The sequence below is a fragment of the Sorex araneus genome, chromosome 5, assembly GCF_027595985.1.
Source record: "Sorex araneus isolate mSorAra2 chromosome 5, mSorAra2.pri, whole genome shotgun sequence".
NCBI lineage: Eukaryota > Metazoa > Chordata > Mammalia > Eulipotyphla > Soricidae > Sorex > Sorex araneus.
In genome coordinates, this window is record NC_073306.1 from 113,256,946 (window position 1) to 113,282,348 (window position 25,403).

The 25,403-nt window shown below is 61.4% G+C and overlaps 1 protein-coding gene across 1 annotated transcript in view; it reads left to right on the forward strand.

The window, feature by feature from the left end:
• The first annotated feature begins 7,500 nt into the window (after window positions 1-7,500).
• The window catches only part of MDGA1 (MAM domain containing glycosylphosphatidylinositol anchor 1), a 53,774-nt gene continuing 35,871 nt past the window's right edge, over window positions 7,501-25,403 (forward strand). Inside the window, exon 1 of the mRNA XM_055139034.1 lies at window positions 7,501-8,590. Within this exon, the coding sequence (XP_054995009.1) occupies window positions 8,524-8,590 (67 nt within the window). The 5' untranslated portion in view covers window positions 7,501-8,523. The remainder of the gene's footprint in view (window positions 8,591-25,403) is intronic.

Below are 25,403 nucleotides of genomic sequence, written 5' to 3' on the forward strand. Positions count from 1 at the left end.
CCCATGCCAACACACACACACACTGCTCTGCACACTGGGGGTGGGGACACTGCACCGTGACGTGTCCCTGCTTCCCACAACAACATCAGCACCCAGCGATCTTTCCTGCTGTTCATGCCTGTTTCTGAATCTGTGAAATGGGGCTGACACATTTGTATATCTGGGGTGACTTACAGCGAAACAGTGCTGCGTTCAAGGGCAGACCTGCAGACGCATCTGTTCAGTGCCCTGTGGGATCATTAAGCCCCGTGGTGGATCGACAAGAATGAGGAGTCCCAGCACGTGGCACTTGGCTCGCTGTATGGCATTGAGTTCCTTGGTGCCTCTGGTCCTTAGCCAACCTCTTAGTCTAATGACGGAGGGCAGCGACCAGGCAGACAGTGCGTGCGCTGCCTTGCCTGCTGCTGGCCCCCGTTCAGCCTCCGGCACTGCACTCTCACGAGGGGCCCCTCCGCAGAGAGCCAGGAGAGAGCCCTGAGCACGGCTGAGTCTCGTGGTGACGGTGACGATGACAAGGAAGCACTGGACAATAAAATGAACAAGTTTTTACATTCTTTATCATGCACCAGATACTGGACAATGCACTTTACAGGCACTTTTGCATCTCGTCCCCCTGAGTTCCTCTGAGGTCCCCTTGCATTCTTATCTTGATTTACCCATGAGACACAAGTAACTTGTCCACAGTTGTTTGGCTAGTAAACCTCAAAACTGGCGTTAAAACTGAGGACTCCTGAGCACTATGGTCAATGATGAGAAATATGTTCTAAGTCTGCGTTGTCCAATTGGTCACACGTGTTTGACCCTTGAAATGTGGCCGGTTTGACTGAGAATTTGAATCAAAAATATGCCTGATTTAAAGTTAGATGGTGGTTGTGTCCTGACCGTCGCTGCCCTGGAGGCGCTGTGAGAGGCAGCACCCAGCAGTGCCGGAACGTCTTCACTCTGGAGCCAGCTTCTCCGGGAAGGTTCAGGCATCAGCTTTGTTGGGTGACTCTGGGGAAGTGATTGAACGTCTCTGTTCCTAGCTCTTCTAAAGCCAGATGACAAAGCACCCTTGCTTTCTAGGACATTCGACTGGGCATGATGTGGTGGTAACACACGCATCTCTCAGACGAGACCTGGGTGAGGGATGGGGAGGGTGAGTCGTGGAGCTAGCCCATCCGCTCCACAGGGCGCTGAACAGATGGAGCTGCAGTCTGCCCCTGAACGCAGCGTGAGGACAGAGGGTGTGGGGTGTCCTGCGCACAGCCAGGTAATGAGATGAGTTCCTCACGAAGGCAGTGAGTGTGCAGGGCTGTGTGTCAGGAGCAGAGCTGGGACAGGACTGGGGGGGCGGGGAGCATGTAGATGCCTCCCGCCCTCAGAGCCTGCTGGGGGAGTGAGGTGGGACCAGCCAGGGCTGACCAGAGAGTGAGGCACAACAGGGCGGGGCGAGGAGAGGCAGAAAGGTCTGGGGTGTTAGGGAGTGACAGGAGGTAGCAGGTAGGGTGAGACCAACTGGTCCAGGGGTCTGGTGGGCATAGAGTGAGCCCAGGAATGCTGCCATAAGGCATGCTGGTGTGAGGCTGGGGGCACTTCAGTCCCAGGCTGCATGAATGGCGCCCCCTGGAGGTTAGGCCATGCAGCAAGAGCGTATGAGAGTGTGTGTGTGTGTGTGTGTGTGTGAGAGAGAGAGAGAGAGAGAGAGAGAATGTGTGTGAATGTGTGTATGAGTAGATGAGTATGAGTATGAGTGGACAAGTCTGTACAAGTTTGTGTCAAGCGTGTGTGTCCGTGTGTGTTGAGTCTGAGTATGTAAGTGTATGAGTGTGTGTGTGTGTGTGTGTGTATGTGTGTGACTGGCAGTGGTTTTCCAGGATGCTCTGCGCCCTCCCTAAGAATCTACTGTCCCTGCAATGTCTCAGTCTTACAGACTCCTGGTTTCTGTCTACCCTAATCTACATATTTCCTAGATCCAGTTGGCTCTGGCCCCCACCTGCCCTTGGCCCGCCAGAAGGGATACCACTAAGGGTGGGGGGGGCGACATTCCAGAGTCCCTGCAGAGAGGAGCACCCAGGGGAGCCAGGGCTGTGCGTGCCTGTGTCTGAGGGTTGCTCACGGGAAGGAGGGCTCCTGGTCCTGTGGGCACTGACCGCCCTGCTGCATTGTGGGGCTGGTGCCCAGGAGTCCAGGAGACACTGGCTCGGAGAAAAGGCCAGGTGAGGCTCCAGGCTGCTCCTGGGCAGAGCCGAGACGCGCGCCTGAGTCAGGGCACTCCCCCTGGCGGGCTTCGTTTCTGTTCACCTTGTTGGAATGAACCTGGGTTGCACTTAATTGCAGGCAGTTGGGCTCACGTCTGGGGCTGCTGGTTCCATTTTAATGCCAGATTCTGCAACTCTACACTAGCAGGCGCCCCACTCCGCTGGGTTCTGAGGAGAGAGGCCATGTTTCCTCCATTAGGTTAAGAGCTCCCTGAGGAAGGGAGTCTGCCAGTTCAGACAGGGCTCCCTGAAGACGGGGCTGTATTCCCTCAGACCAGGGGTCCCTGAGGATGGGGCTGTGTCCCCCCAGACATGATCTCCCTGAGGACAGGGCCGTGTCCCCTCAGACTGGGGCTCCCTGAGGACGAACCGTGAACCCCTAGACTGGGGCTCCCTGAGAACAGGTCCGTGTCCCCTCAGACTGGGGCTCCCTGAGGACGGGGCTGTGTCCCCTCAGACTGGGGCTCCCTGAGGACGGGGCTGTGTCCTCTCAGACTGGGGCTCCCTGAGGACGAACCGTGTACCCCTAGACTGGGGCTCCCTGAGAACAGGTCCGTGTCCCCTCAGACTGGGGCTCCCTGAGGACGGGGCCGTGTCCCTCCAGACCGGGGCTCCATGAGGCTGGAGCTGTGTCCCCCAGACTGGGGCTCCCCGTGGCAGGCTATGTTTATGTATTGGTTGTCTTTAGTCAGGTGTCTCTATGGTATAAGCACAATGCCTCACTCAATAAATATTTCCTGAATTAAAAAATAGTCAAGAGAACCCCACTTGCCCAATCCATTCACCCCCTTGCAGCTCAGCAAGCAAACAGCACTGCATGAGGGGGAAGAACATGTTTTCCATGCCAGATTTTAAAAACAAATCACTTTTGAGCTACTGAGCTCTTAGCTCAACAAAATTCCAACAATAGTGTGGACAGGGGACCAGAGGACGGTCCAAGTGATCCTCACTTGGGAAATGTGGCTTCCGGGAACAGGCTCTGAGCCAGGCTGGGCATAGCCTTGGGCCTGTCTGAGCACAGCTGCCCACAGTGAGTGAGAACCTGGGGCCCAGGAAGAGGCCCCAGGCAGGGCCTGGAGGAGGATTGAGGCAATGGTAGGAAGTTGATAACTCACGAGGCCAGTCAGTTTATTCTCTGCCTCAGTTTTCATATCTGTAGAATGAAACAATTTTCATATTTCACCTTACAAGGACTTTTAAAGGACCAAACAGGATAGTGGGCATGGAACTTCTTGGAACGTTCAAAAGTGAGGGAACCCTTGTTAAAAGCGATAACATAATATTCAAAGAGAATTTGGCTTTTCCGGTGTGAGACCGTTTCCCTGTGTCATACACAATCCAGCCCCATCAACACTCATTCTTCAGACCGAATAAGAAGCACGGAGTGAGCACTGCCACTCGGCGCTGTGTGGGCACTGGGAGCCTTCCTTCCCGGCTCCCTTTCATGCATTCATTTCTCACAGAGCCAGAATAGACCCACTAGGCTAGAGTCAGATCCTGCATCTCTGCTCAGAATTCTGCCACAGCTCCTGCTTACTCAGGGCCAAAGCAGCTTCCCACACTGTCCTCGACCCCCAGAGGACAGGCCCTCACCCCTCTGCTCCGCCCTCTCTTTGGAGGATTTCTCCCTGCCCCAAGGTCTCGCCCCCCATCCCCCACTTTCTGAAAAGCTCCCCATCAGGTCTGGGCATCACTTAATCCCTCTTCCTGCTCAGATTTGTTGTGGGGCTGTCCTGAGCCCTCTCACATCTCAGCCTGCAGGCTTCTTACTCCTCCTGGCTTTAGAATTGCCCAAATATGCTCTTGCCTTGCTCCATGGGCTCCTCATCTCCTCGCCTTGGCTGGAGGGTGCCCCATGAGGGCAGGGTTCGCCTGTCTGGGGGTTGCAGGGCCTGGAGTGGGTTGGCACAGAGGAGCTCCCGAGTGAGTGAGGGGCATAGCCCTGAACCCCTGCCCTCAGGCACGGACCCCATCACTGGGGTGCGAGAGGGGTGTGAGGACGATGCCCAGCCAGACCACAGTAGTCTCTGAAATGCCTCTTCTCCAAGGGTGTCACCACAAGGATTTTGGTTCTCACTCGTCCTGAGCAGCACGATTTATAACAGGAGTTAACTGCTTACTAATTAGCAGCTGGAACCGTTATTCGGCGATTTGTTAGAGCCTGAATTAATAAACTGGCCTTTCAAAGGGGTCATAACTCTCCTTGCTGCTCACCCCCTCCCAGTCAGCAGCCTCCCCCCACCTGCCGGGCGGGGAGAGTCTTGCCCGGAGATGGGATCAATACCTGCCTCTCTATGGTCTGCACAGCCAGCTCCTGGTTCCCCGGCGAGGCCAGCATGCAAGGACACCCTCGATGCAGGCTCCTGCTCTTCGGAGCTGGAGGAGCTATCAATAGCACCTTCTCCCCACCCCCCCCGCCCCGCCTCCCCTACCCCTTGCCCTGCTGGGCCAAAGTTGGGGGCTCCCTTTGCCATCCAGTCACAGCTGCCTCCCTCCTGACACCTCCCGGAGCCCAACCCATAGACCGCACTGTCGTAGAGCACAAAAAAGCGTCCTTCTTAGGAAGGCTTGGTGGGTCTGGGGAGTTGGGGGTGTTGGTCTGGGAGATGCCTTTCACTAGGGCTGCAGGGCCTGCTCCACCCTGCCGCACCCTAATTCAGGGCTCAGAGAATCAGCTCTGGGTGAACACAATAGGAAACAGTTCTTAAGAAGACTGAGTGGGTGCAGGGCAGTGTGTGTGGGGGAGCAGGGGTGCCCAGCCAAGTTCCCTCCCCCGAAGTCAGGTGGGCCCTTGGCGCAGGTATTCAGGAATTGTTCTGCAGAACCACCTGAGGACCGGTGTCCATCTCCAGGCCTGGCCTGTCAAGTCCACTATTCAGCTCCTACCTCACTCCTCTGACCCAAGGATCCTCCTTACAAGTGGGGAGGATGAGGGCTCTGGTCACACGGCACAGCGCCTGCGTTTTTGTTCCCCTGCCTGGTCCCAGTTGTCAGAACCGCAGCCGGGGCACACTGGGGGAGGCAGGACTGAATTCACAGGCGTACACAGACAGGCTGTCAAGGTATTTACACTGCATACAATTAGCTGCCAGTATTCACAAGTGGATTAGCTGTGGCAAATGTGCAATCACAGCCTGGCTGTGGCCCTCTGCTCCCTGCCCCCAGCCCTCCTCCTCCAGGTCCCAGTGCAGAACGGACCGGAGCCTAGAGGCCAGTTGAGTCCCTGGAGTTTCAGGATCCCCCTCACAAAGCAGTTCACTGCCCATCCCTGCAAGCTAGGAAGGGGCGAGTGCCCACAGCAGGGTGGGCATGCCAAGTGCTCGGCCCACCAGAACAGGCAGAGCAGGAAGCACAGCTCTTCCTGGGAGCTTCTGGAGAAGACTTCGAGGAAGTGTGACTGCCGGGACAAGATGAGCCCTCAGTCTGCACTGGCTGCTTCCTTGTCAGGGGGGGAGGTGGGTGGCAAGAGAGGGTTAACTATCTCCATGGGGCAGAAAAGGAGGGTAATCACCTCGGGGACTAGGAAGGAAGGGGCATCTGGTCTGTAATGGACATTATTTGTCACGAGTTCAGCAAATCTTTAGCTGGCTCCTGTGTTGCCCAGCTCTAAGTTGGGGCTGAGTCTCTGGTCAACCCTCAACCCAGGAGGGGAAGGGGAGAGAAGGGAGGCGAGTGGAGCAGGTATGATAAGTGAGGTGGGCTGGAGAACAAGATTCTTTCCTGTCCTTGGAATTCCCTTGGAGGGCAGAAAGGAAGGGGAGGAGAAACGGCTGGTGGCACCCCCACACCCGGTTTCTGCCCCTGAAATCGGGGGTATATTCTCCCGTGGGGGCTTGCTGGAAGGTCAGGGGAGGAGAGGCCCTGCGGGAAACGGGCCTGGGGAAGGGGTGAAGGGGGTGTTTTATGATCATTTAAAAAATGCATGTTTAGATTTACGTGTCGAAAAGAACTGTTTGGCGGACGTTCTCTGAGTTTTGACCCGCGCCGGAGTCGCGGCCCCATCCTGGCGGCTCCGGGGGGCCGGGGGCGGCAGAGCTCGAACATCTCCCGCGCGTTCGCCGCCGCAGCGGTCCGCGCTCCCACGGGCAGCGCCGCACAATCCCCGCGTACCCGCCGAGATAAATCAAGGCGACAGGTGGAGCAGGTGAGATTGGCAGGACCCGAGCAGGGACGCGATGGCAGACGCGGGGGAGGCCGCCGGCCTCGGTGGCAGGCAGCCCGCGCCGCTCCCCGTGCACCGGGTGCCTGGCGGGGCTGGCGGGGGCGCCGGAGGTCCCACGGGGCGGGAGAGGCTGTCGGGGAGCTTCTGCGGGAGGGGTGCCGCGGCCAGACCTGTTGGCACCCTGCGGCGCCCCTGGGGCGGCGCCCCCACGTCCCGAACCCCGAGCGGCCGAGGCCACAGAGCGAGGCTGGGCCGCGCCGGCCGCCCTGCAGACCGCCAGCCCCCGGGGGACCGCCTCGCGCGCTCGCAGGACCCCAGGAGCGGCGGGCACGCGGCCTCTCCCGCAGACCCCCGCTCAGGTCCCACCCCCTCCACCCCCGAAGTGCAGAACATCTACAAAGTGCGCGGCGCCCCAAGGGGCCGGGTCCCGGGGCGCGCGGCCGGGGGGCTCCGGGCACCGAGCTGGGCAGCCGGTCTGGGTGTGCAAGGGCGGACGGAGCGAGTGTGCCCGCACCGAGACCGCGTCCCTCCGCTGCTGCCCGCGGGATAGATGGATCCTCGCGGCTTCCTGACATTTTCTTGCGGGGGGCGGGGAGAGGAGGGGAGGAGGAGAGAGAGGGAGAGAGGGGGATAGAGAGAGGGAGAGAGGAGCAGAGCGGAATAGAGAGGGGGATAGAGAGAGAGGGGCGGAGAGGGAGAGAGAGGCGAGAGAGGGAGAGAGAGGGAGGGAGAGAGAAGGGGAGAGAAAGGGAGAGAGAGAGGGGGAGAGGGAGCGAGAGAGGGAGAGAGATAGAGGGAGAGAGAGATAGAGGGGGCGAGGGGGAGAGAAGGGACGAGGGGAGAGGGGGGAGGGAGAGGGAGGAGCGGGAGGCAGTCTGCTTCCCTCGGCCCTGTTTTGTTTTCTCTAATTGGTCCTGGGGGAGGCGAGGAAATTGGACCGAGGCTGGGCCGGGCGGGCTGGGCTGCCTTTAATTGGCTCCCTTTTTTTAACTGGAGGGGAATCAAACAGGAGAGCGAGTGACAAAGGGTGGGAGAGCGAGAGACCGAGCGGGGAGACGCGGGGAGGAGGAGGGAGGCGGCGGGAGGAGGAGGCGGGGGGCGGGATGAGAAGCTCCGAGGGGGGAGCCGCACCGTGCAGCCCAAGTTGCCGAGCGCGCAGAGCGCTCCCGCGGCCCGGAGCCCCGCACGGCCCCGCCCTCCCGGGCCCCCCGCGGGCCGAGTCCGCCCGGCGGGGGCGCGGACGCCCAAGTTGGGGCGCGGCGCGGCGCGCGGAGAGCACCAGCACCAGGCGGGCGCCGAGAGCACCAGGCGGGCGCGGAGAGCACTAGCCCGGCGCGGAGAGCAGCAGGCGGGTGCGGAGAGCACCAGCCCGGCGCGGAGAGCACCGGCGGGGCGCGGAGAGCAGCAGGCGGGCGCGGAGAGCACTAGCCCGGCGAGGAGAGCACCGGTCCGGGCGCGGAGAGCACTAGCCCGGCGCGGAGAGTACCAGGCGGGCGCGGAGAGCACTAGCCCGGCGAGGAGAGCACCGGCCGGGGCGCGGAGGGCACCCGGCGGGCGCCGAGAGCACCGGGCGGGCGCCGACAGCAGCGGCCGGGCGCGGCCAGGCGGAGCGGCGCGGCCAGGGTGTCGGCGCCGCAGCCCGGCCGCGGGGAGAGCGCGGACATCGCGGGTTTCTGTTTTTCTTTTTTCCAACGACTCAAACTTTCCTCCGTCACCCGCGTCCTGGGGTCCCCCTCGGCGGGAACTGCCCTTCGGGTTCCCGCGGGCCGCTGGGCAACGCACCCGGGCAGGAGGCTTGGGGCCGGGTCTGCCCGCCGCTCTGAGCCCCCGGCACCCGCCGCAGGACCCGCCCCGCGCCGCGGCCTCCCGTGCCCGCTCCGCCCAGGGGCATCCCCAGGGCGGGGAACGACAAGTTTGTCGGTGGTCAGTGGCCTGTTGGCTCGAGCGCCGCCGCCAGAGGGGACCCGGCGCCCGCAGCCGGCGCAGCCCGCCCCGGGCACCTCGAACCGGGGCGCTGGCCCTCACAGTCGCCTCTCGGGAAGGAGGGCACGCAAGGGGCACCGCGGGGCCCCGGCGGAGGCGCCCCCCGCCGCCTCGCGGGATGAAGCACGGGCCGTGAAGATGGAGCTCACCTGCCTTCTGCTCCTGGCGCTGCTCCCCGTCCACGGCCGGGCACAAGGAGTCTACGGTAAGCGCCCGCGCCCCGCGCCGCGCCCAAACTTTGCAAGAGGCGCAAAGTGCGCGCCGCCGGGTTCGGTGGGGACCTCGGCTCCGACTCGGCGCGGAGGGCCGGGTCCCAGCTACGCGCCGTGGGGGAAGCCGGAGGTGCCGGGAGACGGACCCAGTTTCCCAGACAGTCCCCGGGAACCCGTGAGTGCCGGCTGGGGAGACCCCGGCAGACCCGAAGCCTGGTCCCAACCGCGGCCCGGGGAGTCGGAGCCGAGCCGACCTGGAGACCTGGAGACCGAGCTGGTGGCAGGCGCTCGCTTCTCCGCGGTCCGCGCCTCATCCCAGTGATTGGGCGCCTAAAACCCAGATACCCCCTTTCGGACCTCTCCGGAGGACCCAGTCATTCCTGCCCTTGGTTCCAGGCCACAAACCCTCGGCCCACCTTCCATTTAACAGTGCACACCAGCACGCACGCACACGCGCGCACACACACGCACACACTCAGCCACCGTGCCCTGGGAACACCACCCGCATCCATTGGGGTATGTGTCCAAATTCAGCCTCCCCCGAGGCGTTTCGCAGCCCCACCTTTGGCTCGTTGGCACAACCGAGGACTCTGGTTACCCGTGGTTCCTTTCCTCTCCCGGGTTTCCCCAGAAAAGGGTCAGGGAGCAGGCAGCATTTGCCGGGAGCTACCGGGACCCCCCTCTCCCAGGGACCTCCCTTGCAGTTCTTCCTGCCGTTGGGCATTGGGTGTGGGTCACTTTTTAATGATGTCTAACTGGAGTGGGAAGGAGTCACCTTCCACTCTTCCTGGGGGTCGAGGATCTAATTATTTGCTTCAAAGATCGGGCGAGAGTTTGATCTGCTCCTTGGTAGCTTCAGAGGCACTGTCTCCCTCTGCCCAGCCTCAGGGGCAGAGCTAAATGCTTTCTTCTGTGGCGAGCTGGGAAGGGAGGGGTGTCCGGAGGTGCCATGCTCCGGGCCCTGCCCAGCTAGCTGGCTGGGGCTGAATTCCCTGGGGACGCCGGCCCAGGCATCCAGCCAAACGCTGCTTCTTAATTAGTTTGTGTGTCGCTTACTGCCGGGGCCCTTTGCAGAGGCAGGAAGGGGAGGAGTGTGAAAGAATGCGTGCAGACAGACTTCAAGCTGGTGTGTGTGTGTGTGTGTGTGTGTGTGTGTGTGTGTGTGTGTGGTGGGGGTCTCAGCTGCACAATACCAGGCCTGGGGGGAGGAGAAGCCCCAGGAGGTGAGGGGAGTCTCCTTTCTTCCCAAGCTTCCCTTAAAGCTTTCACTGCCTCCTTAGGAGGGGGGCAAAGTCAGGCCTTGTCCAAGGCCTTTGCACTTCCTGCCTTGCCCCAGGGCGCTGAGAGAGACTGTCCCCATCTCTCTGAGCACCTCTGGGCAGGCTCCTGGTCATCCTGTCCTGCACCCCTTTCAGCCGCCCCTTCTCACGTGGGAAAAGTGTCTTCCAACCATGAGGGTACGATGGACAGGGGGGTCCTGGTGTGGGAGCCTCTGATTTACTCTCTGGCTCATCTGTGCCCCCCCACACCCATTTCTGGGACCCTCCCTCCTCTCTCCTGGGCTGGCTCCTGCCTCTCTCACCCAGAGGGGGCTGTGCTGGGTGCTCGGGTGGCTGGCGGAGAGAGTTTGGCTCTGGGGAAGGCTGGGGCGCAGGAGCCGCCAGCCAGGAGAGAGGAGGGTGCCGCAAGGGGTCCACTGTGTCCTTGGACGTGAGGAGCTTTGAGCAGATCCAGGGAAGGGCAACGAATGCCTGGGACTCAGGGAGAGGCAGCCTGGAGGCGGCTCTTCTGGCCCCAGCTGTCCACTGCCCCCAGGAGAGCACAGTGACGTGGACGGTAGCAGTGAGGGTGGCCTGGCACCCAGGAGGGGCAGGCACAAACTCAGGGTGTGTGTGAAGGGCCACAGCATGTGTGGGGGTAGGGGAAGGATTGGGCACCGCTTCTTAAGAGTCTTGGAATATTCTAGCTCTCAGCAGGCAGAGTGCTCCTTGAGGGGTTTTGCTCAGAGCATCACCGGCTGGCTGATGGGCTGCAGCAGGGGCAGGGCCCGGCAGGGGATGAGGGCTGGACAGGGAGCTGCAGGGAGAGCAGGGCTGAGAGGCCGTCTGTGCAGATCTGTGGGTGGAGGCAGGCAGGTGGCAGCATCTCCCTGTGAGTCCTTGCGGTGGTCCCTAGCCTGTCTCTACAGGAGGGCCCTAGACACTCTATCTGGCCAGGTGGCCTCGCTCTTCCTTGGGGCACAGATGTGACAGCAGATGAGTGCTGGACCAGATGGTCAATTTGGAGGTAGTCCCCTGCTCTCTCCCCACCGCCCAGTCTCCTGGCCTGACTCCTGCTCTGGGGCAGGTCTGCTCCCTGGCAGCAGTGGCAGAGGGGCAGGCGGTCACAGACAGCATGTGACCAGCCGCCTTCCCGTCCCCCTGCTGCAGGACTTCAGGCCGCAGGTCGGTGGGCTTCTGCTTCCTTATCAAAACACAACAAGCCCTTGGATTATTTAATATGCAGGAGTGGAAACTGACATTATCCTTAAGACAGGTTGTTTGCAACTTACTGGTGGAAGTCAAAATATTTCACCAAAGGTGTCATCAGAAACTACTATCCTATGCTAATTTTTGTGGGAACATGAAGACAGATGTTGAATAATTTGACAAGAGCAACATAGCTTACAGAATTATCACCGAGTCAGGTTTTTCCCCCTCCTCTGAAGGATGCAGAGAAGGAATCCAGGAAGTGTGTTTGGGGGTTGTGGACCCTCCAGGGATGTCTCACCTGAGTTCCTACCCAGGTCTTGAAACAGGCTGTCCGTTTCTGTGTCTGCAACACGGAGGAGAAAACCGTGGTCCCCTGGAGCCAACCAAGGCTCGTGCCTCCTGAATGTCGCTAAGGATATCTGTCCCTTCTTCCTTCTCAGCTCTAGACGCCCAGAGGGAGGGGATCTCGCAGAAGCTGACTGAGGCGTGGTCGGCTGTGCATACCCACTCCCCATGCTCCCCAGTGTCAGGCTGTGAGGGCCCCCCAGGTCAGGACCCCTACGGTGACCTGTTTCCAGGGAGGCTGGGAATCTGTGCTTCCCCGAAGGGCAGGGGTGGGGGACTGTGGCGGCCAGGAATGCTCCCGTGGGAGGGCAGGGTGGGGAGAGGCCAGGGGTCCACTTGTAATTGGCCTGGCCTGGCTGGGGGCTGCTGGGCCGAGGTGGCAAAGCCTCATTTAGAGCCTGGTATTAGCTCTGCTTTACTGGAACATGGAGGGCGGGCGGGGGGCTCCGTCGGGAGAGTGGAGGGAGCTAATCACAGCCGCCCAGGCCTGGCAAATGAATGATGCAGGAAATCAATACCTGGGGGCGGGAGTGGAAATCCGGCCAGTGGCACAGCCCTGGCTCCCGCTGCCTGGGAGACGCAGGCGGCCCTGAGCGGAGTGAGACAGAGCCAGGCGTGTGGAGAGCCTCCGCCCGCATTCTCCCTGGCACCCCAGTTCTGTCTCCCAACCCCCTGCCTGTCATCTTGTGTACTGGCTCACGGGTGTGAGCCAGAAGTTGCCCCAGCAGGGCCCCGGGAGCTGGAGCTTTCTGGGCCTCTCACCCTGCGAAGCCCTGTCCCCAAGTCTCTGCAGTGAGGACGGTGAGAGGGTCACCTGAGCCCAGCCAGACCTGGCACTGCTAGCTGCGTGCTAGGCTGCCTGGGCCCTGCCCGTGTGGTGGCCCTGCCATGCCAGATGTGACCAGCAGGGGGAGGGCTTGGCCGTCGCATAGCTTCGTGCCTTTGGGGGGGGGGGGGGTGCCTTTTTGCCTCAGGTTCCCGGGAAACAGGAGCTCCTGAGGGCCTTCTGATGGTGCAGACCCCCCTCCAGCCGCCACAAAGCACCCCCCGCCCCAGGGCAGGGTCTGTCTTCTGAGTCTTCCTCCGCTTCATCAGAAGCGCCCGCGGGCTGCCCCCTGCTCCTGGCATACAGCCCCTCCGGGCCCCAGCAAGCACAGAGATGTTGATGTGGGTGGCAGGGCCTTAACCCCAGCCTTGACTCCTGGTTCCAAACCGCGAAATCTTTCATTTCCCCAACTCAATGAGTAATGGGCTATTTTGCAAAGACAAAGACTACAAAAAAAAACATAAGAAAGTGAAGCTCATGCACTGTCCACGCGTGTGTGCTGAAGATTCTCTCAGAATAAAGAGGAGTGAGCTTCAGGGAGAGTTCTTGCTAAGGACTGTGAGGGTCCCTGTGTCTTCCAGCTCCTTCAAGTCCCATAACTTCCGAAAGGCCCGGAGCGGGGAGAGGGAGCTGGTCCTACTGTCCCCATCTCACAGTTGTAAAAGCCCACGTTCCCGGAATCTCAGTGACCAGTTCAAGGTCTCTTGCTGGTCAGTGGTGACCCTGCGGGTTTCTGACTTGGCCAGTGTCCTCACAGGTCACCTCACCCCACAGCACCCTGGAACAAGGCGTGTGCCCGCAGAGAGAGGGGATGGAGGCAGAGGGGTGAGGGTTCTGCCCTGGAGGATGTGGAAGGGGTGTCACGTGGGGGATGGGACTTCTGGAAGCGCCCGATGCCCCCCCCCCCCAGGTGGGAAGGAAGCTAAGGAGGGACTGGTTTCCTAGAGGACGCCACAAGCCCCAACACCTTATGGAGAGGCGGCATTTGAAGTGACCTTGACAAGCGGCAGTAGGGACGCAAAGGGCATCCCTGGGCCTGGAGCCCTGTGACAAAGGCAGGAAGGAGAGAGGGCCTGGGTGCCGGGGGAGCAGTGAGTCACCCAGATGGGCTGGAGCAGAGTTGGAGCGAGGGCACAGTAACGGCATCATGTCAGGGCAGCTCTTGTTTACTGTCTGGGCACAGATTTGCCTGTCTTCCTCCCTCCTCACTATAGCCCTGGAGACAGACGTTCATTGGCCCATTTTCCTGATGAGTAAACGGGGGCTTAGAAAGAACAACTCATCTGTTGAAGTATTGGAACTGGGCCTCACTGAATTCCGGGGTGTTGCAGAGCCTGAACTTGGGTGGGGGGAGGCGAGGCTGGAATCAGGGAGAAGCTGTGCAGAGGTCTGGAGCGAGGAAATGGGATGAGAACTTGTCCGGAGGTTCTAGCGGGGAGCACGGAGACTCGGCCACCCCGACCCAGGACGGTCTGCCATGATTCGGGGAGGGCCATCCCTTCCCGTCGGGCATGCAGCTCTGGGGATCAGCCCTGGGTGGTGAGGGGGAAGGGACATTGAGCCAGCCTGGAGATCTCTGGGTGACGGGTTTCCTCCCCACCGGGGTGGGGGGTTGTGCCGGAGTCAGGAGGCGGACACAGCCGGCTGGGGGAGCCGCAGTGAGGTTCGAGCCAGGGTGGGGCTCTGAGGGTGTGGAGGCCCCGGAGCTGGGCCAGCACAGGCTTGGTGAGAGTGACAGGCCGTCAACTGCAGGGCGGACAGGCAGGGGGCGAGTCAGTGAGCACGGCATAACCCATCTATGGGGGCACTCTAACAAAAGAGAATAACGAAGCCAAGGGGTGTTAGACTGCAGTTCAGGCTCAAGTGTAGGGGGAGCAAGGAGAGTGGGGGCTCCGTGAGGAGCTGCCGCCAGAGCAGAAACATGAAGCTACAGGGGGGGATGGAAGGCTGGTGGATCTTTTCAGGAAGTAGGAGAATAACTGGTGCAAAGGCCCTGGTAGGCCAGCCTATTGAACAATGAAAAGTTTGCTTTGAGTGGTGTGTGTGTGTGTGTGTGTGTGTGTGTGTGTGTGTGTGTGTGTGTGTGCGTGCGCGCATGCACACACGCGCGCGTATATTAGAGAGTTGCAGCCTGGAAGGTAATATACGGACTTCAGGTTTTATTTGAGTGAACATGGAAGTGTTGGGAATGTATTGAGTAGAGAATGGCCATGAAACGACACGATCGCCTTTCCGATGGGGTCCCTGTGACTGCCCTGTGGAGATGGCGTGGGAAAGGGACCCAAAGGTGAGCGGAGGTGGGTGAGGAGACTGTGCTGTCGCTGGCCCTCGAGTCTGACAAAAGGGCTGGGCCAGGGACAGTCAGTGCGGGGGACGGAGCTCCCAGGGAGGCGGGCAGCGGAGGGAGAGTGGAGATCCCGGGCTTCTGGGTGAGGCCTGAGTTCTGACCCCAGCCCAGCCCACACCCAGAGGAAGTCCCCAGGAACCTCCACCCACTCTCTCCGCTGTGGGCCGCAGCCTCGGGGCACGGGTGACCTCCTGCTGTGCGTGTGCGAAGCCGCGTGGCAGCCACCAGAAGTGGCTTCGTTCAGGAGCCAGCACAGTCTGGGCCTCGTGGGATTCGGGTGCCGCATGGCGGGGGCAGCGGGGAGGGCAGGTGGCGTCAGAGTTGGGGCTCAGGTGTACTGTTTATTGATGGTTGATTGAGTCTTTGGCCACACCTGGCAGTGCTCAGGGCTTACTCCTGGCTCTGTGTCCAGGGGACCATCTGGGATGCCAGGGATCGAACCCAGGTCGGCTGCATGCAAGGCAGGTGCCCTCCCCGCTGTGTGTCGCTCCGGCCCCTCAGGTGTACTGCGGAAGCCAGGGCTCATCCCTGGCACCCCATTGTCTCCAGCCCCCCAGGAGCACTGCCAAGTATGCCCCCAAGAAGGGGCAGCTCTGCCCACAGTAGTGCGATGTGGTGGGAAGCCTGAGCTGAGCCAGGGGAGAGTGGGAGACTGGACTGAGGTGGTGCCTGGGCGGGAGGCCGGGAGGAGACGGGGGTGTCGTCGGGGAGGCCGCGGTGGGTGAGGAGGCTGGGGCACTGGGAGGTGGGCGGCTGCCAATGCAGAGTGGTGCTTGTCTGGCTCCAGGTGGGACGTGGGGACTTTTTTTTTTTTCTTTTTGGGTCACACCCAGTAATGCTCAGCAGTAACTCCTGGCTCTGCACTCAGGAATTACTCCTGGCGGTGCTCGGGGGACCATATGGATGCCGGGGATTGAACCTGGGTCGGCCGCGTGCAAGGCAAACACCCTCTTCGCTGTGCTATTGCTCCAGCCCCTCGGGGACTATTAGAAGACTCAGGTCTGGACCCTCCAGGTCCCAGGCTCAGCTTGGAGGGTCCCAGAAGCCTTGCTTCTCCGGCCTCAGTTTCCTGAGCTGGAGTCTGGGTCAGGCACACCCATGCAATTCCAAGGCCAGCAGTGGGTGTCCGCCCAGGGCCAGCTGTGGGGCCCCAAGCGTGTCTGTGGAAGCAGCTTGCAGGGTCAGGAGGCGCCCGCTCCTCAGCGCCTGGCCTTCTGCCCAGGCAGCTGGGTGCGCAGGAGGGGAGTGGCCGCTGGGGGGGGAGGGCAGGGGCTCCTCGAACGGTCCGGTCTCAGGTCAGGGAGCCCTGCCCACCCAGCCAGACCTGGAGGCTGTCAGGGGAGAAACAGGTCTCAGCCCCAGCCGCATGGAAGAACCACTTGGAGAATTTTTCACCCACAGCTGCCTGGCTTTGCCCCAGCCTGGGCATCAGTAAGTCGGCAGGTGGCACCGGGCAGCTGTGGAGGGAAGAGGCGCCAGTTGAGTCCCAGCACAGCTGGTGGAAAAACGCTCCCAGAGAGACAGATGTCTCCTGCCTGGGGGTTTTGAGGGCATTTCTGGGTTTTTCTGGGACCTCGCTCACGCTTCCTTTCCACCCAGCTCATCTGGGCCCTGGGTCTTTTCTTAAAATATACACCAACGTCGTTTTTAAAAGTATTATGGACAGGGAGACCTTCTCTTTCCACTGTGGAACTGGGAGGTCTGGGTCAGGACTTGGGAGGCAGCCAGCCCCCCTCCTGCCTTCAGCCCACAGACTCCAGAAGCCGGACACTGAGAAACGAAGAGAGCCCAGGAGTGCTGTTTGCATGGTCGCACTGGGCCCCTCCTGCCCTTTCGGGAACACCAGCCCTTTGTCTGTTGTCTCCCCTGCTGGTTTAGAATAAAATCAGAATTTTGGAGCTGGGCCACAGGCCAGTCACCGTCAGTCACTCCAGTGCTGACTCCTGCCCACTGGGAGCCTGGACAGGGTGGGTGCAGGGAGAGGCCATCCATGCCGGGCCCCCAGTGGTGGGAGTCACGGCTGCCTCATTTCCCAAGGGCCTGCGCCGGGCCCTTCAGCGAGCAGGCGAGGGGGTGAGGATTGGTCTCACTTTCTCCCTGGTGGGGCTGAGGGGCTGCTCCCGGATTTGCACTTGTGGAGCCAGTGGTCAGAAGGGAGGCGCCACACGCACACGGCAAGGGCTCAGCCGCCGAGCCTCTCCCCAGCCTGCCCACCGGCGGGGGCCAGGGGCCAGGGTGGTCTGTGCCTCGGAGAATGATCAGTGGCTGAGCGGTGGGCTGGAAGCCTCCTGTGTCGCCAGAGCACAGAGAGGCTGCCTCGCCAGAGCACAGAGAGGCTGCCTCGCCCGGCGCCCGGGCTCCGCTTCCAGCCGCCTCCACACTTGGCTGTGTCGGGACCGCCTGCAGGGTGTTTAAAATCCCGAAGCCTCGGTCACACATCAGAGCAATTAACTCCAAATGTGTGGGGGGTGTGTGGGGGGTGGATCCTAGCAGGCCTGGGAAGCCTGACCTTAGAGCTCCTGCCTCAGGGTCACCAGGGCTGCAGGGCTCAGCCTCCAGGCCCACGCTGGGCAAGGGCAAGAGTGAAGAAGAGTGTTTCAGGGCTGGGCTGGCAGCGCCCCTCTGGGGCTTCAGCACTCTTAGGTAGGCTGAGAAACAGTCTTGACCCGTTGTCTCCTACGAAAATCAGGGTTCTGCTGGAAAGAAGGGAAGGATGGTAGTGGGCAGGCCATGTCCCCGGGCTCGCTGGCATTTCCTGAAAGGAGACTGGATTCAGACAGGTGTGGACTCTGGGCTCACGGCTGGCTCAGTGGGGCGGGGTCTCTGACTGCCCTGAGCAAGTCTGGAGGGAGCTCCAAGGAGAACAGAGACAGGAAGAGGCTTCCTTAGGGCCCCACACATCCCTTAGGGGCCCAGTGTCACCGTACACTCCCCCGCCCCCAGGCTCCCCTGGCCACACTTCAGGAGCTGGTTCGTTTGCTGGTTTGTTTGAGGACCACGCCTGGCGGCACTCAGGGGCCACTCCTGGGGTGCTAGGGACTCAGCTGCGCCCTTCCCTGTCCCATCTCTCCTGCACCTGAGCTGGCCCGGCGCTGCTGGTTCCGCTGTCCACAGGCTAATGGCTCTCTAAGTCCAGCCACTGGAGAGCCCTGTGGACTGCTTGAGGGCTGAGAGGAGAAGGGCTCGCTGCACCCCAGCAGACGGGCGTGGCCAGTGTGGAGGCCCAGGCTAAGCCTCGTTCTGCCTCAGCACGCCGACACCACGTGGGAACAAGGGTCGTGTTGTCTGGGCCCTCCGTGCTGACAAGTTCTTGCCATCATTCCTAATTTCAACCGCTGCAACGATTTCTTATGGGGATGGTTAGGAGCTGAGCCCTTTAAACTGGGCCTGACCCTCTCCCTGGCCCTGTGAGTCTTGACCTTCAGGTTCAGAGGCCTGGAGAGATGGCACAGTGGCTAAGGCCCTCGCCGTGTGTGCAGCCCCCTGCACCGCCCGTGGTGCTCCAGGCACAGCCAGCTCTGGTCCCTGAGCACAGAGCCAGGCCAGCCCGACTGCTGTCACTGTGGCCCCTGAGCCTTAATAAAATAAAGAAAATGAAAAAGAAATCTTAAGACAGGCGTGTTTGCTCATCTCTGAGAGAGACATGAAGAGCGAGGCCAGCCGTTGGAGTCTACAAGCTCACTTCACGCCCGTCTCTAATCACCCCACCCCTCGAGCCTCTCTGCCTCCAGACAGCTCTGGATGGACCTGGCGCCCGTGGCCAGGTGCGGGGGAGCCCCTGCAGGGCAGGGCAGGGGTGAGGACTGTCTACTTGTCCTCCCAGAGCCACTGACAAGAGCTCCGGGGCAATCACAGCCACTGCTTCTGGTGTCCCGATGTCCCGCAAGTCATTTCCTGTTGGTGGATCAGGTGATTTGGGTCTTGAATCAACTGGACGTAGGCAAAGAGGTTTCCGGGCTGTGATGGCGAAAGGTCAGGGAGAACGGTGGGTATTGGGGAGTCGTGTGTGTGTGTGTGTGTGTGTGTGTGTGTGTGTGTGTGTGTGTGTGTGTGTGTGTGTAGGCACGAGGGCTTTGGACCATGAGTGTGTGAGTATTTCACAGTCGCCGCCATGGCGATCTGACTTGGAGAGGCTGCAGCAGACGCCCCCGGCAGCTGGGCACAGGCTGCTTCTCCGGGGAGTGAGCCGCGCATGTACAGGAGGAAATGGGCTGAGACAGGGAAGCCAAGGGAACTGACAGACTCGTCTTGTGAAGGGTGATGGTCCTGCCATGCCAGGGCCCTCAGTGGGCTCCCATGCGCCAGGGGAGGCCCCGCAGAAGGGGGAGCTGGGCATGCCCACGCGGCCTCTCCCTTCATTAGCTCACTCCCCGACGCGTCGCCCAGGGCACGACAGAAAGCCTGAGCTCGGCAGTGGAGAGCCTGGGGCAGGGAGGAGCAGGTGTGGCGGATGCTGCCTCTGACCAAGAGGGGACGTGGGGATGCCGCCCAGCAGCCTCACACAGTGGCCTCGGCCTTGGCCCGGCTATTCTGATCCCGCCTGTTCGGCTGAGCTCTTTGTTCTTCGGGCTGGCTTCTGGGCTGCATAAATAAGCCCTGACTCCTGTGATCACCAGGCCTGCGGGCTGCTCCTTCCTTCCCGGCGGCTGCGGCCAGTGCCCCTGCACATTGCTGCTCCCCCTGGCCCTTGCTCAGAGCCGGGCTCTCCCCGAGGAGGAGAGGCACCGCGCCCGGGCATGCCCGTCCTGTGGTGGGCAGCCTGCTGGCCCCCGCTCACACGCTGCATTGTGTGCGCCCTCACCAGGAGCCACACCTCCCCCCGGTACCAGGACCGTGGTTCTGCTGTGAGCGTCCCTGGTGTCTGTGACCACTTCACCCACCCAACCCACCCCGAGTCTCCAGCACGCCAACCCCCCTGCGACCTCTCCCAGGGCCGAGGGTCTCCTAGGGCAAGGGGCAGGGGACCCTCAGCCATTGCCAGTGCCTCCTGGGTGCTGCGGGGACAGCAGAGGCAGACAAAGACACGCCGGAATCACAGGTGTGTCAAGCCAGGAGGGATCTCCGGGCAAAGCTAACATTTCTTCAAAAGGAAAGCCTGAGGCCCAGAGAAGCCCCGGAAGCCCTTGGGCCACACCAAATGGGGAGCCCGGCTGGGCCTCGAGTCAGGTCAGAGGTCACCCTGCCCGCTGGTAGCTTCAGAGGCAGACAGCAGTGCCCGAGGGTCACCCCAGCAGGGACGCTGTCTGCCTGCAGGAGAGGGGGCCTGTCTCTCCTCATTACCACTCGGCTCGGCCCTGGGCTTGCTGCTCCTGTGGGCACGTGCCTGTGGCCTGCCGTGTCCAGGGCAGGGCCTCCTCCTGACCACTGTCCCACTTCCGGTGGGCCTTCGGACCGCCAGCTTCCCCAGACGGCCGGGCCTCTGGCCCTGCTCCCGGCCACAGCAGCCTCAGGCATTGCCAGGGGCATTTGCACTGAAGGGTCCCTGGAAGGCCTGCGCCCAGGCACCCAGTCCCACTCCCACCCAGCCTCGCCTCTGCCTCACTCAGTCTGCAGGGCAGCTAGGCAGCGGCTCCTGTAGGACCCCTGCTGTGGGAGTGTGCGTTTGTGTGTGTGTGTGTGTGTGTGCAGATTCACAGCCTGAGGCTCATCTTCAGGGGCCAAGCACACACCGTTCTCTCTCTGTTCTCTGCTTGTGCGTGTTAGTTCTCTCTGCCTGTGTGTTTCCTCTCTGCCTGTGTGTGTTCTCTGCCTGTCCGTGTTCTCTCTGCCTGTGCATGCTCTCTCTGCCTGTGCGTGTTCTCTGCCTGTGTGTGCTGTCTCTGCCTGTGTGTGTTCTCTGCCTGTGCATGTTCTCTCTGCCTGTGCATGTTCTATTCTCTCTGCCTGTGCGTGCTCTGCCTGTGCGTGTTCTTTCTGCCTGTGTGTGCTCTCTGCCTGTGTGTGTTCTTTCTGCCTGTGCATATTTTCTCTGCCTGTGTGTGCTCTCTCTGCCTGTGTGTGCTCTCTGCCTGTGCCTGTTCTCTCTGCCTGTGCGTGTTCTCTATGCCTGTGAGTGTTTTCTACCTGTGTGCATGTTCTCTGCCTGTGCGTGCTCTCTCTGCCTGTGCGTGTTCTCTGCCTGTGTGTGCTCTCTCTGCCTGTGCGTGCTCTCTCTGCCTGTGTGTGTTCTCTCTGCCTGTGCGTGCTCTCTCTGCCTGTGTGTGCTCTCTCTGCCTGTGTGTGCTCTCTCTGCCTGTGTGTGCTCTCTCTGCCTGTGTGTGCTCTCTCTGCCTGTGTGTGCTCTCTCTGCCTGTGTGTGCTCTCTCTGCCTGTGCGTGTTCTCTGCCTGTGTGTGCTCTCTCTGCCTGTGCGTGTTCTCTGCCTGTGCGTGCTCTCTCTGCCTGTGCGTGTTCTCTGCCTGTGCGTGCTCTCTCTGCCTGTGTGTGCTCTCTCTGCCTGTGTGTGCTCTCTCTGCCTGTGCGTGCTCTCTCTGCCTGTGTGTGCTCTCTCTGCCTGTGCGTGCTCTCTCTGCCTGTGCGTGCTCTCTCTGCCTGTGCGTGTTCTCTGCCTATGCGTGCTCTCTCTGCCTGTGTGTGCTCTCTCTGCCTGTGCGTGTTCTCTGCCTGTGCGTGTTCTCTGCCTGTGCGTGCTCTCTCTGCCTGTGTGTGCTCTCTCTGCCTGTGTGTGTTCTCTGCCTGTGTGTGTTCTCTCTGGCTGTGCATGTTCTCTCTGTATTTTGGTGCCACATAAGCATGCATGGGCCTGTGTGTGTACATGCTGTGCTGTGCATAATAGAGCAGAGCGAGAGCACAGACGGCCGGGCACTGGCCTTGCACAAGGCCCACCTGGGTCCATCTAAGGCGCCCTTAGGGCCCTAAGCCCCACCAGGAGTAAGAGCCAGTAGTCAGTCCTGAGAGCTGCTAGGTGTGGCCCCAACAATAACAACAACACAACCAACTAGAATAGGCCTATATTTGGGGGTCATGCAGATATGTGAGGGGCCCTGCACAGCAATTTGGGGGGCTTCTTTGGGTCTTTATCCTCCTGTCTCCCCAGGAGCCTCTCGTCGCCTGGGCTGGCTGGACTCCTCACAGAGCTTGGAACAGGCACCCGGCACCCTAGTTTGGCCAGCCTGGGCCTGGCTGCCCCCCGGGCCTTTCTGGAGACCTGGAGTGGGGGCCAGGGGCAGGCCTGGGCTGGCCTGGAGCTCCTGGCTAATTTTCCCGGTCTCCATCGACCCAGCAGCTTCTCCTGAGTCTATTAGCAGTCGGAGAGTGAAAATATCCCCCATCGCGAGCCCTGACCTGAGACAGGGAGGAATCCATAGCAATTTGTTCAAACAGAGGAAAGCGGTTCCCTCTGATTTGTATTCCAATTTATTCCAAGCAGGAAGGGGGCTGTCGTGGGGAGGGGGCAACCCCTGGGCTCACCAGAGCCGGGCCTAGGCCCGGGCCCCTCTGCGCCCCGTGCCAGCCAGGGTGGCAGCTGGTGCTGTCGCTGCTGGGGGTGGGGTGGGGGCAGAGGTGGGGTGGGAGGAGAGGCGCCAGCCTTCCCGGCAGCCCCAGCTTGGCAGGAGAGCCCAGTTGTGGATTTGGATTTTGCTCAACACAAAGCCACCCGCTCGGAGCCTCTCTCCCGGGCACCGGGACCTGCGCCAGGCGTGCGCTCACCCACGGTGCCCGAGCCAGGGTGGGGGCTGGGCTGGGTGCCTGGACACTGGCCCCAGCTGGGCTGTGGGTGTGGGGGTTCCCCAGCCCGTGTCCTGCTCAGACTCCTGTGCAGCGTGGGGGTCCCTCCCAGTGGCCCCCGCGCGTCTCCCCACGCGGCGCCTGAGCTTGGCTACTGGCCTGAGCAAGTCCTTTTTGTGCCCCAGGGCATGCTTGTCTGGCACTACTCTCTGCTGGGTACCTTCCCTACAGTCCTCACAGCACCCGGGCATGCTGCATGCCTCAGTTTCCCCGCTGCCCTCCACCGAGTCCTGCACTCCCCTGTCGCCTCCTTCAGGCGCTCCTGCTCAGCTGTCACAGTCCTGGGGCATACTTCTCCCTTCCACGGGAGTGGGGGCAGTGACAGGGGCCCGGGGCAGCTCCCAGGGGGGACCTGTCAGGCCAGTTCCCGTGGCCCAGGCCTCCACAGAAGGGGTGCCATGGTAACCAGAGCGGGTCAGCCGGTCCTCCAGCCATGGACCCTCCCTCCCCCATGTGCGTCAGTGCCCCCCCCCAGCAGGCACTTCACACTGAGGTGCGAGGTGCCAGCCAAAGCTCCGGTCAGCCGCTGACTCGCCAGGCTCCATGACACCGCGGGGTCTAATTTCAGAAGCAAGCAACTAAATATATCGAAGCCAATGAGTAATCAGCCTCTCGGTGTGGGGCCTCTGCTCTCCAGGAGAAAAGCGGGGCTCTTGGGACAGGTTGGGGTTCGAGTCCCACCGCTGCCTCCAGTCAGGCACAGAGAGGGTGTTGGGAGGAGCAGGAGGGGTGCCTGGAGTGCTCCCCAGCCCCAGGCCCTGGCCTGGGGAGGGGCAGAAGTCCAGTCGCCTCCGGCTCCCCTGAGCTGCCTCAGCTGCCCCAGGCTCTCAGGGCCCTTCCCGGCCACCCCCTCCCTGCTTGCCCTTCCCTCCCCCACTGCTGCCCCCCCCCCCCCGCCACCACCCCAGGCCCTCCTGACTCTGTCCCCCCTGTGACTGGCCTGGGGCCCGCAGACCCTTTGTCTCCCCCGGAGCCCCTGGGTTTGAGCCGTTCATCCGCTCAGCACTGCAATCAGAGCCCAGAGTGAAGGCCACTTACGTGGTTCCTGACATTTTTTGCCTGAGAAAGGAGAGAACCCCTTCCGAGACGAAGGGAAACGATTATGAGAATGCTCACGCAGGAAGGCCAGGTATTGTGAGTCCTGGTTTTTTAATACACCTGATCCTAAAGAAAATAATATGTTCTGAAACTTTCTGTTTTCTGAATCTTAAAAAAGAAATTATTTTCATATCCGTCCAGGCACCTAACATGTTTTCCCTTCTGGGGGTTCGTCTTTAGAAAGGGAGGCTGAGAGAATGAGCAAGTGACTATTTAATGTGCAAATGTGGCTGAGTACTCCTAGAGCGTACAGAACTGGGAGGAACTGAGAGCCATGGAGGTGGCAGGTGTGGTCCGGACGGGCCTCTGGGACAGAGCTGAAGGTAGTGATTCCTCACTGGGAGCTCTGGAGACTGGAGAACCATTAGCAGAAGGGGCTGTGCAAAGGCCCTGGGGTGAGCGTGGGATCAGCCTGCTTGGAGATCAGTATTGCCAGATGGGAAGGGGCGGTAGGCAAGGGGAGCGTCTGACTGAGTCAGGGACAGGTTTGACTTCAGCTCTGGGTGCTATGGGAGCTACAGTTGGGGTTCTTTGCTTTTGGCCTCCCGAGAGGAGCTCAGACTGAACCAATAGGTTCGAGGACCTGGTGCGGCTTGGGCGCTGCAGTGCCAGGAGTTGCCTGAGCCAGGCCTGGCAGTGCTTGGGGTGATGGTTGTGGACCTCTGAGATAGAACGGGGCTGGCTGCAGGCTCCTTAGTCCCTCTCCGCTCTCTCGGGCCTGCTCTGGTCGGTCTATAGGGTCACTCCTGGGGAGGTGGCCCCGGGACCGAGACCTATGCTCCCGGGACGCTCGGTGGGCCCCGAGACGCAGGGGGACCCCCAGGGGCCTGGAGTCCACTCACAGCGGGGCGGCTCTGGCTGCAGTGGAGAAAACTCCATGGGGGAGCAGAGCGAGCAGTCCGGGTGCTGAGGGCAGGCCACGCGGCAGGGGGAAGGCTGAGCCGGGCGGCTCCCTGCAGCCTGGCGTGGGTGGCAGGGGCGGGGTGAGGGCCGCTGCTCGGCCAGTGCGGGCAGGAAAGGCCAGCCTCCCAAGCCAAGTGGCGAGCCTTCACCTCGGCTCTGCTCTCTGCTCGGTTTCCCTTCCCGCGTCCCAGGACCGGGCGGCAGGGCTGGGCTGGCAGCAGTCACGTGCGAGGCTTCCTGCTCGCGGGCAGCACGGGGCTTTGTGCCACATGAGGGTCTCACCAGCCAGGTGCCTCTGAGCGCCATCACGCTGAGGCGGAGTGGGCTGGGGGAGCTCCATCTGACTGCCCTGCAGCCACAGGACCGGCGACGTCCTGACAGCCTCAGAAGGGGTGGCAACTCCAGGGCTTGGACTCGTGACTGCCTGACTGCCTCAGCAGCCTGTCCCCCGGCTCCTGGCTCTCTGCCTGCTCTGCCCCGGCGGGGAGGGAGGCCCACGGCCGCACGGGCAGGCTTCAGCAGTCAGGTGGAGCTCCCCTCAACCCACCCCGCCTCAGCGCAGGTGGCCTGGGCGGGGGCGTCACAGAGCTGCCTGGTGGCGTCGACCCCCGGTCCCCCCAAACACTATCCTCCCCTGCCCTTCCGTCCTGAGGGACAGGCTCCACGCGCTCTCCGAGGACAGGATTGATTTTGCTTTCAAAGTTGTTATTGTTATTATTATCCACTTAAACAACTTCATCGGGGGAGAAAGCCGCCCCGTGACTACCAGACGTTACCCATCCATCCCACAGTCCCTGCCCAGAGCTGTCGATATGTTTTTACATAGCGATAAACAGCAGTCGGCTCCGCTTTCTCAGATGCTTTATCTCCGACACACGTCCCCCTGCATTGACTGGGCACTCAGCCTGTCATTCCGACGGCTCGGGGTCCCCTTGCTGCCACGCAGGCCGCCACCTCCTCCACGCTGGCGTTTGGATGGGGGCCAGCGTCCTCTTCTAAACAGTTCTGCCGTGAATATCCTGACGTGAATTACTTTCCTGTGAAGTGATTTCCTTGCGCCCGTTCCCCAGTGTGAGATTGCCTGACAGG